This window comes from Rhinolophus sinicus, linkage group LG04 (genome assembly GCF_036562045.2).
Source record: "Rhinolophus sinicus isolate RSC01 linkage group LG04, ASM3656204v1, whole genome shotgun sequence".
In the NCBI taxonomy this organism is placed as follows: domain Eukaryota; kingdom Metazoa; phylum Chordata; class Mammalia; order Chiroptera; family Rhinolophidae; genus Rhinolophus; species Rhinolophus sinicus.
The window spans coordinates 28,961,824-28,975,477 of record NC_133754.1 but is presented as its reverse complement, the minus strand read 5'-3'; the positions used below and the strand labels follow the sequence as shown (position 1 = coordinate 28,975,477).

The window sequence follows — 13,654 nt, the reverse complement described above, 5'->3', positions numbered from 1 at the left end:
GTTTTATCATTATTTAACAATTATCTGGTATTAATATTTGCAGTAGTCTAAATGTGATAATTAATAAAATATAGTATTTGCCTTCATAAGTTTGCTATAATAAGATGCATAGGTAAGTAAATTCAACATGGTATTTGACTGAAGGTATTTCTCATGATGTTATTTGATATTTATCTTTTCTTAGGTTTGAGATAGAGAAAAGGCCAAGATGGCAGCCCGAAGTATGCATATAAGTAGAAATCAAGCTGGAGAACTGTATAAAACAATAAGAAAAGGGTTCATTTTTATTTTCATTCTGCCCAAATGAGAATGAAGTTAGATTTTTTTTTCCTGTAGGAGGGACCAGTGAAAGTGAACCTATGCTGAGCCACATAGTCCGGAAGCACCTTCGGAAAACTAGGCTTGAGTTACTCCACAAAGAATATGAGGTAAATAATAATGAAAATTTAAAATGATGACAACATTGAATTCAAGGTAAAACCGAGCTGTCTCAGTTCCTGGACTTCTTAAACATCCAATGAAATCTTATTTTAATGCCAATTTAAAAATGCCTTATTTGATAAATTCTTTTTCCCTTTTCTGTTTCAAATAGAGGAAAGAAACAGATAGAAGCATTTTCTTTTTTTCTTTCTTTTAATTTAAAATTTGTCCTCAACAGATAGATCATTTTGTAAGTATTTACTCCCTCAAGAAGTTGGGAGATAAAAGAAAACCTCTTATAAAAGTCCAAACCCCACAAGAAATTAGGAATGCTCTGGTAAATAATGACTACAGTGCTCATTCTGTTTTTGTTTTTGCCTATAAAGTCACTGGTAATTATAATCCACATCAGTTCTGAAAGTAAATATATTTATGTCAACTACCAGCAGAGAGAATTTTTTGTGTAAAGTACGGTATTTTCTAATTCTTTTTTTTTGCATGTAAAACTGTGTTTTTTAATAAAAATTGTATATTTTTAAGGTATATAACATGATGTTTTGCTATATATACACAGAGAAATTATTACATCAGTGAAGCCAATTAACATGTCCATCCCCTGACAAGGTTACTGTGCTTTTGTGGGTGTGCTTGTGCGCATGTGGTTAAGAGCACCTTAAATCTCTTAGCAAATTTCCAGTATACAACACCATATTGTTAACCACAGTCATCATGCTGGATATTACCTCTCCAGACTTATTTGTCCTACATAATTACAACATTGTACCCTTCAACCCCACCTCCCCATTTCCCCTCACCACCCCACCCCTGGTAACCAATGTATAACTCTCTGCTTCTATTTTAGACTTTCTTAGATTCCACGTATAAGTAAGATAATACAGTTTTCTTTCTCTGAAGGTGATATGACATGGTGATGGAATTTTTCCAAATTAGCCTCATGCTGGTAGAATACATATACTTTTGAATAGTAAACATTAAGCCCAGTTTTCATTTTATGTAGACTAAAAGGGGGACATTATTAATCTGTTCTTTTGATATTAAATATCTTTAAGTTAAACTACATACATGAAAACTACTTCAGGTGCCTCAAATTTTTTTTGAATAGAGTAGGGCATAAATAAATGACTGAATAAATGTTCATTCATATATGTGTTTTTCTGCTTGTGTTTGTTTATTCATTAATGTATTAATTCAAACGAATGAAGTGATTTTCTCATTTTATAATTGTATTTAACTTGAAATGAACTATGATTTAAATAGTAAGTAGTACTATCTGTGTTAATTCTAAAATGTATTCTTACAAACTTAATGAATATTTATCATACTTAGGTACTAATCAAATTAATTCTTTAGAAGATCACTGGCATATTGAGGTACTTGGAGTTTATTTTCTAACAACAGAATTATTCAGTCTTAGTTTAAGAAGAAGTATCCATTATAGATGAATAGGTGGTATCACAGAAAAAAATTCCAGTCCAAATGTGTAATAATTGGATTTAAGATAATATGCATCTACTGTATGGTGATGGAAAGAGAACCGACTGTGGGTGGTGAACACACAATGTGAGATATAGATAATGTATTACAGAATTGTACACCTGAAATCTATGTAACTTTACTAACTGTTGTCACCCCAGTAAACTTTAATTAAAAAAAAAAGATAATAAGCAGTTCCAGATGGGGAAATCTAATACTTGGAATAGTCACGGGAGTAATTGAAGAAGCAGAACATAGAAAGTTAAAAATTAACTACAGGTATTCTGAAATGGAAGATGGAAGGAAATGGTGTATGGTTTCAACTCGTCAACTATAGAAGCAAAAATACAAGCATGAAACAAAACTATAATATAATAGATCACCTTCCTCAGCACTGTATTTTTAAATTTCCCTCAATAAAGCAATTAAATACACCTCAGAATTTTTTTCTGAGGAATCTACTTCCTTGTTGAATTCATACAACTTTCGTTTCCTGGACATTTTAAATAGAATCAAAGAGTTGACAGCTTTATTTTTTTTATTTTTTTATTTTTTCCAAGTCAAGTTGTTGTCCTTTCAATCTCAGTAGTGGAGGGTGCTGTTCAGCTTCAAGTTGTTGTTCTTTCAATCTTAGTTGTGGAGGGCACAGCTCAGCTCCAGGTCCAGTTGTCGTTGCTAGTTGCAGGGGGCACAGCCCACCATCCCTTGCGGAAGTCGAACCAGCAACCTTGTGGTTGAGAGGACGCGCTCCAACCAACTGAGCCATCCGGGGAGCTCAGCGGCAGCTCAGCTCAAGGTGCTGTGTTCAATTTTAGTTGCAGGGGGCGCTGCCCACCATCCCTTGCGGGAGTCGAGGAATTGAACTGGCAACCTTGTGGTTGAGAGCCCGTGCTCCAACCAACTGAGCCATCCGGGAGGCAGCTCAGCTCAAGGTGCCATATTCAACCTTAGTTGCAGGGGGCAGAGCCCACCATCCCTTGCGGGACTCGAGGAGTTGAACTGGCAGCCTTGTGGTTGAGAGCCCACTGGCCCATGTGGGAATCGAACCGGCAGCGTTCGGAGTTAGGAGCACGGAGCTCTAACTGCCTGAGCCACCGGGCCGGCCCCGACAGCTTTATTTTTTAAAAACCACAAACTATCACTGAATCTAAATGAAAAAAGCAGTGGGAATGCCAGTTTTTCTCAGAGTCAAAATACATTTTGAGAATTTCAACTGTGTGTGACTTTCTACCTACAAAACTGTTCTAATGCATAAAGAATCTGTATCTACAGAATTTTGAGTATATAATTTAAAAACACATCGGCCTCGGATTAGCTTATGTATGTGCTTAATGTCTGTGTCTACCTAATGGCTTTGCAATGCTTTTTCAGGACGAAATAGATTGTCTGCAGAAAGAGGTAGAGGAACTCAAGAGTAAAAATCTCAGCTTGGAGTCACAGATCAAAACTATTCTGGATCCTTTAACCTTAATGCAGGGCAACCAAAATGAAGACAAACATCCAATTGCAAATAATCCAAGTAAAACTGATCCAGAAACTGTAGCAGAGTGGAAGAAAAAACTTAGAACAGCTAATGAAATCTATGAAAAAATGAAAGATGATGTAGATAAGTTAAAGGAGGTAAGTTGTGGTTGTTTATAAAATTCTATTATAATTTTAAAATTTCTATTATAGTTGTTTTTAAAATTCTGTAATATTGTAATTTCCTTCAAAAGTATAAATATCCATGTTATCTTGACTCTCATCATTAGATGATTTGTGGTGAAAGGACAGAATCTCTGGATGAGTATTTATAAGCAAGAGGAAAACGTTTTCTCCTTAAATGTCATTAGCCGCCAAGAAATATCAGGTGGTTCAATTTGTGACTATAATTGGAGACTCTATAGTGCTTCTGTATGAGTTTGCATCTTGTAGGAGAGTGACATCAATTTAAAGGATGTGTTTCTATTTCCCCTCTTTGTGGTTTACCTTAATTTTTTTTTAAGCTTTTCTCAGTGACTGCCCTGTATGCATAAAAACAAACACATATCCATTTCCCTACCTATAAAATGAAAGACTTGGACCGTATCTTTTCTAGCATTACCATTCTCTGATTTTTCAGATTGTAAGTAGTTAAAGGCTTAATGAAGAATTCCAAGAGAGCTGTGAGTAGCCTCTTTAGACTACTTCATACAAAAGGATATTGTGGCTTAAGAGGCGGGTTCATTTTTTTCAGTTATTCTTCCATCCATCCAACAAGATAGAGAAAGCATACCGTACGTGAAAAAGCCAAATCTCTAGAATTTTCCATTCTAGAAAAGGAGATAAGCTCCATGCAGTCAGCACTAGAGATTATAATCAAGTGCTGTATGTCTTTGTTTGCCAGAGGGACCAGCCTGTAGCTTGCCTTCAGGTTTATCTACAATGGAGTCCTGTTGTGCTGAGTGGAGATCATTTTGTGGTATCCAGGTCTACCACCACGCATTCAACCTATCTGCATTCCCTGAAAATACTGTACTGAACTGAAAATACTGCACTGAATTACTAAATCCTACCTGCTAAAATCATTAATGAGCTCCATATGATACTTTAAAGAAGTACCACCACATACTGGCCCTTTGATCCTCGTGTGGTTAAGTAGCAGAGAAGTAGCTGCAACTTAGTGTAAATACTAAGCCATTTTCAAATACCTACATATAAAAGAAATGCCATTTGGGCTCAGAAAAAAGAAAAAACAACTGCAGACATAATTGCACTGAGTTTGTTACAAGTTTAGGGGAATTGAATATTAATGGCCAACTTTAGCATGTTGGTTTGTCTAAGAAAAGGACGCAAAAAGGAAAGGCAGCTGGGAAATGACAGTATTTGTCTCTCTGCCATGTCCCAGTTAACTTCCCTTCCTCTTCTTGAGCCATCAGTAAGTTTTATATGGCCTCCTTTATAGTTATTAAACTTCATTTAAGTTTCTGGCATTACATGCTTATTACAGCATGTGGCTTGGTCTCATAAGAGTGGTGTAGGGGATGTATGTAAAGGGAAAGTACATAAAGCACAGTTTTTCTTCTCCCTTTTAAAGGTCACGTGTTAAATTCAATGTCCAAAACTACCCTGTGACCTCAGAATTATTTGGGATATTTAATAAGCCCATTTTGGGTGCCTAGTGATGGTATTAGGTAGTACTGGGCAATAAACTGGGGCACAAATGAATTAAAAAACATGGTTTGTAGGGCAAAATTTGAATGTGAAGGACAAAATAATAACATACTATAAATTAGATACAGGTGTTCAAAATTCAGACTAAAGGAGTACTTAGAATGAGAAAAATGGACCTTTTTTCTGATGTTTTCAGGGTTAAGTGAGTTTTGAACCATTATGAGGCCATACCCAACAGTGTTGAGAATGCAAAATAGCTGAAGACTTCATTACTCTTTTAGATGCAACAAATAGACAGAACTCTGCCCTTTGTAGTCTTTATGACCCTAACCCTCCTGAATTTGAAAATATCTCCTGATAGTTGAGGAATTAGCCAGCGCTTAAAGAGAATGTTAGAGAAACCCGGGCCTGGTGAGAGACCTTGAAATGCAGTGATATAGTTTAGAGGGGAAAAGAAATCTCAAATGAGTTTCTAATTTAAGCTTCTCATCATCAAAAAGTATTCACTAAGTGCCTCCTCTTACGGTGCTATGCTTGAGAGATTAATTCATTGTCTGTGTGTATGAGGAAGTAAATGACTCTTCTTATGTCTTCAGAGGGGCAGTAATGGTGTTTATCAGTCACTTAAAGAATTAACCCTCCACAGTCCAGGTTGTGTTGCAACCATGAAGATCAGCAGGTGCTCAGAGCCCAAAAGGAACCTGCATGAATCTAAGGGAGTCAGGCTTTGTTCTCTGCCTTGCTGCTCTTGCCATCCTCTTGGGCATTGTTGTGTGGATGGGCAAGAAATATAGTCAGAAGTTCTGGAAATTAGTCAAAAACATTGGTCAAATGTTTGAAATCTGTTTGTTTAAATCTTATTGGTTTAAACCTTTCAGTTGACAGTTCTTGTGACCCATTACTTTGAATGTTAATGTTCTAGTCAAACAATGAATTTCTCTTGCCAGGTTGGTGAGATTGGTTTCCATTCTAGAAAGTCTTACATTTCTTCAGAATTCAAAAAATGCAATGATGAGGCAATTTAAAGGTGGCAGCTTTTAAGAAAACTCTTAAAATTTATATACACTACTTTTCAGGCTGTCCAGAATCAATATTCAGTCTCTAGATTTTCCCGCAATTAATGTTTTGTTAGGTAATTTTTAAGTATCATACAATTAAAAAAATAAAGTCAATCTTGGGATTTTTTTTTTTAATCAAGAGAATCCATAGAATTTATTACAAAATATTAACTCAGTTTTGAGAGTCTCAGAAGTTGTGAGCCAGGGCATTTGGGAAAGCCTTTTGAAGAAAGCAAGCAAGTGGTTTAATCGTATTAGATTTGTTATCACTAAAAAAACTTTTTAAGTAGCAACCAAAAATCAGTCTCAAAGTCAAGAATTAACTCAGCATAAGTTTTGCAAATAATTGCATGTGGTATAATGTTATCATGCTTAGAATATTCAGTTATGTAAAAAAGGAAAAAAATGTCATTAGTATAGTCCCATAATGACTCTAAGCTAACTAACATAGCTCCTTTATTTCCCTGGATAGGAGATTTGCAGAGTGCTTGGGGAATACTGATTTCCAATGCTTGGTTGTATTCACAGTTTCACAAGTCATTCCCAGTGGTGATTTTAGGTTTCTGAAGGCCATGCTCTAGCATTCAGTTTTCTGATATTATTACTCTAAAAAAATACTGATGGCTCGTGTCATAGTTTTTACAAGGCACTTTCGTTTTAGCTTGTGCTTGATTATTTTCAACTCTTTTTTTTTTTTTTAAGGCAAATAAAAAATTGAAATTGGAAAATGGTGGCCTGGTGAGGGAGAATTTACGACTGAAGGCTGAACTTGATAACAGATCACCCCAGAAGTATGTATTTTGTTCACAGAGCAATGTTTCAGATTATGTCAGTGTTTTAGAATAAGTTGTTATTGTATGTGTTCTTCATTTGATTCTTTATTGCATGTAGGTTTAAGAAGAATGTCTTGCTTCTAAACGTCAAGTGTATAGCGATGGTATTGAGACTAAACTCTTAGTCTCAATTATGACTAATTTTGAAGAAAGGATTTCATTCTTATCGTTTTACCTTATCTGATTAGCAAGAGGATTGTTTTGTGACCTAAAACAGGTGAACTTTCACTTGGTTTTACATATAACTGTTTAATAGTACTAACAAACAGTAGGGAGACTGATATAATGAATGCCCTTTAGAAGTCTTCTGAAATAATCTTAATAATAGTTAATGTTCATATAGTGCTTTCTCTTTGTCCGGTATAACAACCTGTGATGTAGAACTATTTTCATTTACGGATGAGGAAATGGAGGCATAGAGAGAAATTAAGTTGACTTATCAAAATCTGCACAGCTAATAAGTAGTGGAAATAGGACTTGAACACAAGTAGTTCAGCCCCAGATTCCGTCTTCTGTGCCATTACACTGAAAATCATTACACTTTTACACTACCCATTAGACTAAAAAGCCTATCTGAAATAGAATTTAAGGCATTAGTTGTTCATTTTTACTGATCTGAACTATACAACTAAGTGATTTTATTCTTTTATGATGGGATAGTTTTAATTCAGTTCCAAAATGTAAGAGATTGCAGGTATTGACCCGCTTAACAATCTGTTTAAAATTCTAAGAAACAGTTGAGAGTTAAGAGTTGAATAGGGAGAAAAGATGGGATATGACACTTGAAATTTTTCTAGGGAAAAAAATGACAAGTGAGAAGAGAATATGGCCCCCATCCCTCTCTGAGGGGTGGCATGCCACACTTTCTTCCCATCCAACCAATAGATTTCATTCCTAGTGGAAAAAGACAAGGCAGGCATAAGCAAACAAGGGATATTTGTCCTACCTGAAATAGCTCTCTGCTTGTCATTTGAAAAGGAGAAAATGTTGCCTTCAGTAAAACCAAGTGTGGTAACAGGAAATGGTAGAAGTCAACCATAATTACTCAAAACAGAGATAACTAACCAATAGGAAAAGAAGCATAGCTTTTACTTTTCAATAGTTCCTTCCCCTGTCTTCTCTAACCTCATTTTGCTTTCACTCCAGATAATGTCCTTCTTTGACAAATTAGTGAAATAAGCTTAGGAAGTGTTGCTGTTATGTGGTGGTTTTGAATCTCTGCTCCTCTCATTTATTGGCAGCGCGCCTTGCCAGTCATAGTAATGCTTGTGCATTAGCCATTTCCCACAGCATGCTGAATGGAACTAAAGCTATTTTGTTTGTAGCTTTTATTTCTTGAAAAGTTGCCCACCACATTTCAGATTTAATGCCAGCTCCCAGAATGTGTGTTTTTAAATATCCATGGCTCCAGCCTGATAAGTAACTGATAAACCTCACCTGAAAAAACCTGGCCTCTGCCTATCCTAACAAGCAGCCACACTTCTGAATCCCATGTAACTTTAGGATTTGCTATCTTTAACTTCCATGCCTTCCCTTCAGGGGAAGGCGACAGTTTCACTTAAAAAAGTGGTATTAACTGACCCCTCTTCCAGATGAATTTGCAATGCACTGTGGTATTAAATGCACTGCATTTGATTTATAGCCTTGTTCACGCTGCATCACCAAACCCTAGTGGAATTCAGAGAGAAACTGACCACGATTGAAAATACCCAGATCTGGTTCACCTGAAGAGAGCCTCTATTTGTATTGAAAAGAATATGAAAATTCAGTTTAAAAGTACATGTAAGCAAGTAAAACCATTCTATTTTGTTCCCTTGATTAGGAAGCACCTTGACCAATTATTTTCTGTTGTCTACTTGGATGTCAAGGAATGCTTTTTATACGCATGGCCTTAGTTTCTGATGTATCCTTCAGATTATGCAGATATATTCTATAAATCATGCAGGAGAGGTTTAAAATTTAGACACTAGAGAATTTAAACTGGGAAGTCATATTTGCCACCTTGGGCTGCCATAACAAAATACTATCGATGGGGTGGCTTCAACAAAGGATATTTATTTTCTCACAGTTCTGGAAGCTAAAAGTCCAAAATCAAGGTTCGGCAGTTTGGGTTTCTGGCGAGGACTTTTGGCTCACAAACAGCCAGCCACCTTCTCACTACGCTAGCACATGTCAGAGAGAAAGAGATGTCTGGTCTCTCTTCCTCTTCTTATAAGGACACCAATCCTATCAGATTAGGGCCTCATCCTTGTGATCTAATGTAACCTTAATTACCTCCTAAAATTCCTCTTAAGTATGGTCCCATTGAGTGTTAAGGCTTCAGCATATGAATTTGGCAGATGGGGGTGAAGAGGTGGGAAAAACAAGTCAGTCCATACTAGAATTTATTTCTTTTCAAGATACTCAAACAAGTATCATGCTAGTGCCCCAAAATTAGACTTGACGTGTTTAGAAAGAGGGGAGCTTAAACGTTTACATTGTTCTCAAGTAGACAGTATTGTACAAAAGCAATACATTGTAAACAGTGCTCTAATCTTTTAAAATGAAGATCTGGATTATCATTTATCTCCTCTGTTACTGTTTTTCTATTCTATCTTTTACCCTCTATTATATCCAGTCTTAAAGTGTACCTGGATACTTTTCCTTCCTCGACTTTAACTTAAAATCCCTTTGGAGCAGTGTGGCAGATATCCTACAGAGTTTCAATATCCATTCTATTCCTCGTCAGAAATTCATTGTGCTAATATCTAAACTGGCAGTCAGGAAATTTGATCTTTTTCTTTGAGTTTATTTAGCCACTTCCTGAATTCTTCTTTCTGTTCTAAAATAAGTTATTTCATTTGGGAAAAACCATCTGTTTGCCCTTTCAGTTTTCTCCTAACATGGACTCCTAAGAGAATCAGATTTGATATTCAGAACTCAGGAAGTGGTGGTATATCCTTTAGTTGAAAGGTTGATATCTGAAGAAAACTCACATTCCCAGCCAACCCAGAAATGCTGAATGTTTATTTACTTAACACTGTATAAGATACTTTGAACTATACAAAATAAATACTCTTCCTGACCCCTAAATTAGGTTAATTTCCTTACTATATATAATTTCTCTTACTACTGTGTGCTTTCCCTTCTTAGCACATACCACACTTGCTAATAATTAATATTTTGTGTAATTATTTGTTTTATGGCTTTCTTCTGTTTGAGCTAGGGCTATCTGTAATTGTATTCACTGTTGTAGCCACTGTATTTCCTAGAGTTCTGGCTCATACTCTGCTCCTGATAACACATTTGTTGAGTAAATGAATGAAAAACATAGCCCCTAGGACTGTGAGGAAGCAGATAGACAAATCCAGAATGTGGGACACTCAGTGGGAAAAATGACTAGATTCATTCATTAAATCATTGGCACAGTGGGAGGGGGAGGCCTGCTTTACAATAAAAAAGAACTAAGAGACACGATAACCAAATGCAGTACAGTTGACCCTTGAAAAACATGGGTTTGAACTGCATGGATCCGCATACTGTGGACTTTTTTCAATAAATATACAGTTGGTTCTTCATACACCCCGGGGTTTCACATCTTGCGTTCAGCCAATCGCAGATTGAAAACAGCATTTTCGATGCACTGTTAGGAATCCCTGGATGTGGAGGGCTGACTGTGGGTTGTTCTGTGCCGTTTTATATAAGGAACCCATCTGCCACAGATACCAGTGGATGGCAATAGTTAAGTTTTGGGGGAGTCAAAAGTTTATATAAGGGAATTGAGTATCTACAGATTTTTCAACTGTGAGGGGGATGAACACCCCTAACCCCCACGTTGTTCAGGGGTCTACTGTATATGGATTATGTTTGGATATTGATTAATAACAAATGTCCAGACATTTTTGAGGTAATTATGTAAATTTAAATATGAATTAGATATTAGATTATACTAAGGAATTACTGTTAATTTTGCTTAGGTATTATGGTTGCTGAAGAAAATGTCTTTTTTTAAAGAAATGCATACTAAAATATGGACTATAAAATGTTTTAACAAAATAAAAAAGGGATATATATATATATATATATATACACACACACACACACACACACACACACACACACACACACAGATATATGAAATGAGTCAAAATCCTGATAAATGTTGAAAGTGGGTGATGAATATATGGGAGTTTGTTACATATTTCTCCCTACTTCTGTGAATGCTTGAACATTTTTATAATAAAAAATCAAAACCAACAAAACATGGTTCCTGCCTCCAAGAAGCTCATAATCTAATGAACATGAGAGACAAAAATATATGAAACAATGAAATACTAAACAGATACGAAGCCAAAAAGCAGAGACTGCAATATGAGTTCAGAGAATGGCAGGTGGGTTGTAGTGATGACAGTCTTTCTCAAAGAAGCAGGATTTGAGCCCAGCTTTGAAGCATGGAGATTTCAGTGAGGAAGAAGGCATTCTGAGCAACAGGAAGAATGTGAGCTGTTAGAAGTACTGTGGTCCCTTTAGCTCCAGTCCCTTCTCTCTGGTAACAGCCACAGGTCATGCTCAAGAAAGATGGTGGCTTCCCTCCCAAACTCATCAGAGCAGAAGTCCTCTGTGTAATTTGCACAGCTCTCTATTGTGACTGTCATCAATAACCCTAGTAAATAGCTGGTTGGCATGACTCCACTGTCTCCACTACTCTGCTCTCGGGAGAAAGGCCTGTTCCCGGTCCCCTGTTTAACAGTGGGGAATGCCAACAGTGTCACACCTCCATGTAGTAAGAAACAAGAACAGGAAGGAAAGACTTAAGTATTGCGTTTCTCATATTCATAAGTTCCCTTGGCTTCACTTACTATTCCTGAACTGTTCCAGGAAATGTGGATATATTTGTCCTTGATAGAATTAGGAGTTCTTTCGTGATATGTTAGCTTGAAGAAGTATGAAGAATTTACTTGTAAAACATTTGAAAGTTCCATACCCTCTCACCAAGTTCTCTCTCTTCAGTTGTGCCATTTTTTTGCTCTTGGCGTGCGTGATAAGCAGGGTTTGTTCCATGTTGTCAGCTATTATGAGGCTTTAGCAGAGCACTTCTTGCATTCAGCTACTAACTCACCTTAATAGCATAGGGTATAAAACTTCATAGGTCATTATATCAAACTTGGTTATAATTGGATTAATGGCCTTCCTTTCTATAAATATGTATTCAGGAATGTTATGTATTCTTGTGATTGTGTCGTTAGTGAGATCTATGGGTTTGGTAATTCTCCTTGCATGCAGCACCTCTTTTACTGCACAGCAACTCCAAGGCTTGTCATTATGGACCAGTCTTCACCGTTGCCCCAGCTTCTGGGGGAAGATAAAGGCTGCAGATACTCTCCGGACAGTCAGCAGTGTTTCCTGTTATGGCATATGAAAAGAAGTGCCCTGAGGAAGAAAGAATAGGCTTCATAGATTAGGGTCTGGCTTCCTTCCCTTTTTGCTGTTATTTGTGTTCCTTGAGCCATCTCATCTATTCCCATGGCTTTAATAATAATCTACCTGTATGTCAACGATGACAAAAGAAAATTTAAATCATTGGCCTCACCTTTTCTCCTGAACTATGGATTCACATTCCCATCTGTCTACTTTATACCTTCACCTGAGATCCTGTACCTTCGATTTAGAGCAAAGAGGTTAAATACTGTCTTGTGCTGCATAATGTTAAGTCAATGAACGACCACATATACAACAGTCGTCCCATAAAATTATAATGGAACCGAAAACTTCGTATCGCCCATGACGTCACAGCTGTTGTGACCTAGCACAGCACATTAATCACGTGTTTGTGGTGATGCTCGTGAAACAAACCTACTGCGCTGCCAGCTGTTTAAAAGTATTGTGCATACAATTAATTACAGTACTGGGTTATACCACCCAGGTTTGTGTAAGTACAGTATGATGTTCGCACAAAGATGAAATCTGCCTAACATCGTGTTTCTCAGAACATGTCCCCATCTTAAGTGGTGAATGACTGTACAGTAGCCCGCCACCTGCCCTTATCTGCAGTTTTGCTTTCCACGGTTTTAGTTACCTGTGGTTAACAGTTGTCTAAAAATATTAAATGGAAAATTCCAGAAATAAACAATTCATAAGTTTTAAATTGCACGCCATTCTTAGTAGCATGATGAACTCTCTCACGCTGTCCGCCTCCCTCTTCCCAGGAACTGAGTCATCCCTTTGTCCAGCATATTCAGCACGGATGTGCTCCCCGCCCCCCACTGACTTAGTAGCCATCTCAGGTATCAGTATGGCCGTGTGGCAGTGTAGCTGTACTGTGTCAATACAGCAGTGCTTGCACTCAAGGAACTGTTACTTAATGATGACCCCAAAGTCATTCCCATAAATTTTATTACAGTATATTTAGTATAGTTATTCTACTTTATTATTATTGTTAATCTTTTATTGTGCCTAATTTATACATTAACCTTTATCACAGGTATGTATGTATGGGGTAAAACATGGTATACATAGGGTTTGGTACTATCCGTGATTTCAGGCGCCCTCCAAGGGGCTTGGAACGTATGCCCTGCAGATGAGGGGGAACTACTGTAAATGCTTAGCTCTGGAGACAGAATATCTGGATTCAAATTTCCCTGCTTTTGCTTTGCCTCTTCTTCCCTTACCCAATTCATTCATTTTCACCATACTCAAAGTTCTCTTTTTATAACGTATAAATTAAGTTTAAATCTCCTC

At 36.9% G+C, this 13,654-nt stretch overlaps 1 protein-coding gene across 2 annotated transcripts in view; it reads left to right on the top strand.

The window, feature by feature from the left end:
- OBI1 (ORC ubiquitin ligase 1) overlaps positions 1 to 13,654 on the top strand; it is a 39,660-nt gene that overhangs the window by 12,192 nt on the left and 13,814 nt on the right. Inside the window, exons 3-5 of one of the 2 annotated variants that reach the window (XM_019742584.2) lie at positions 337 to 428; positions 3,286 to 3,534; positions 6,807 to 6,895. In XM_019742584.2, the coding sequence (XP_019598143.2) occupies positions 337 to 428; positions 3,286 to 3,534; positions 6,807 to 6,895 (430 nt within the window). Of the gene's footprint in view, positions 1 to 184; positions 429 to 3,285; positions 3,535 to 6,806; positions 6,896 to 13,654 lie in introns of both variants that reach the window. The other variant, XM_074329417.1, reaches the window with a different exon arrangement.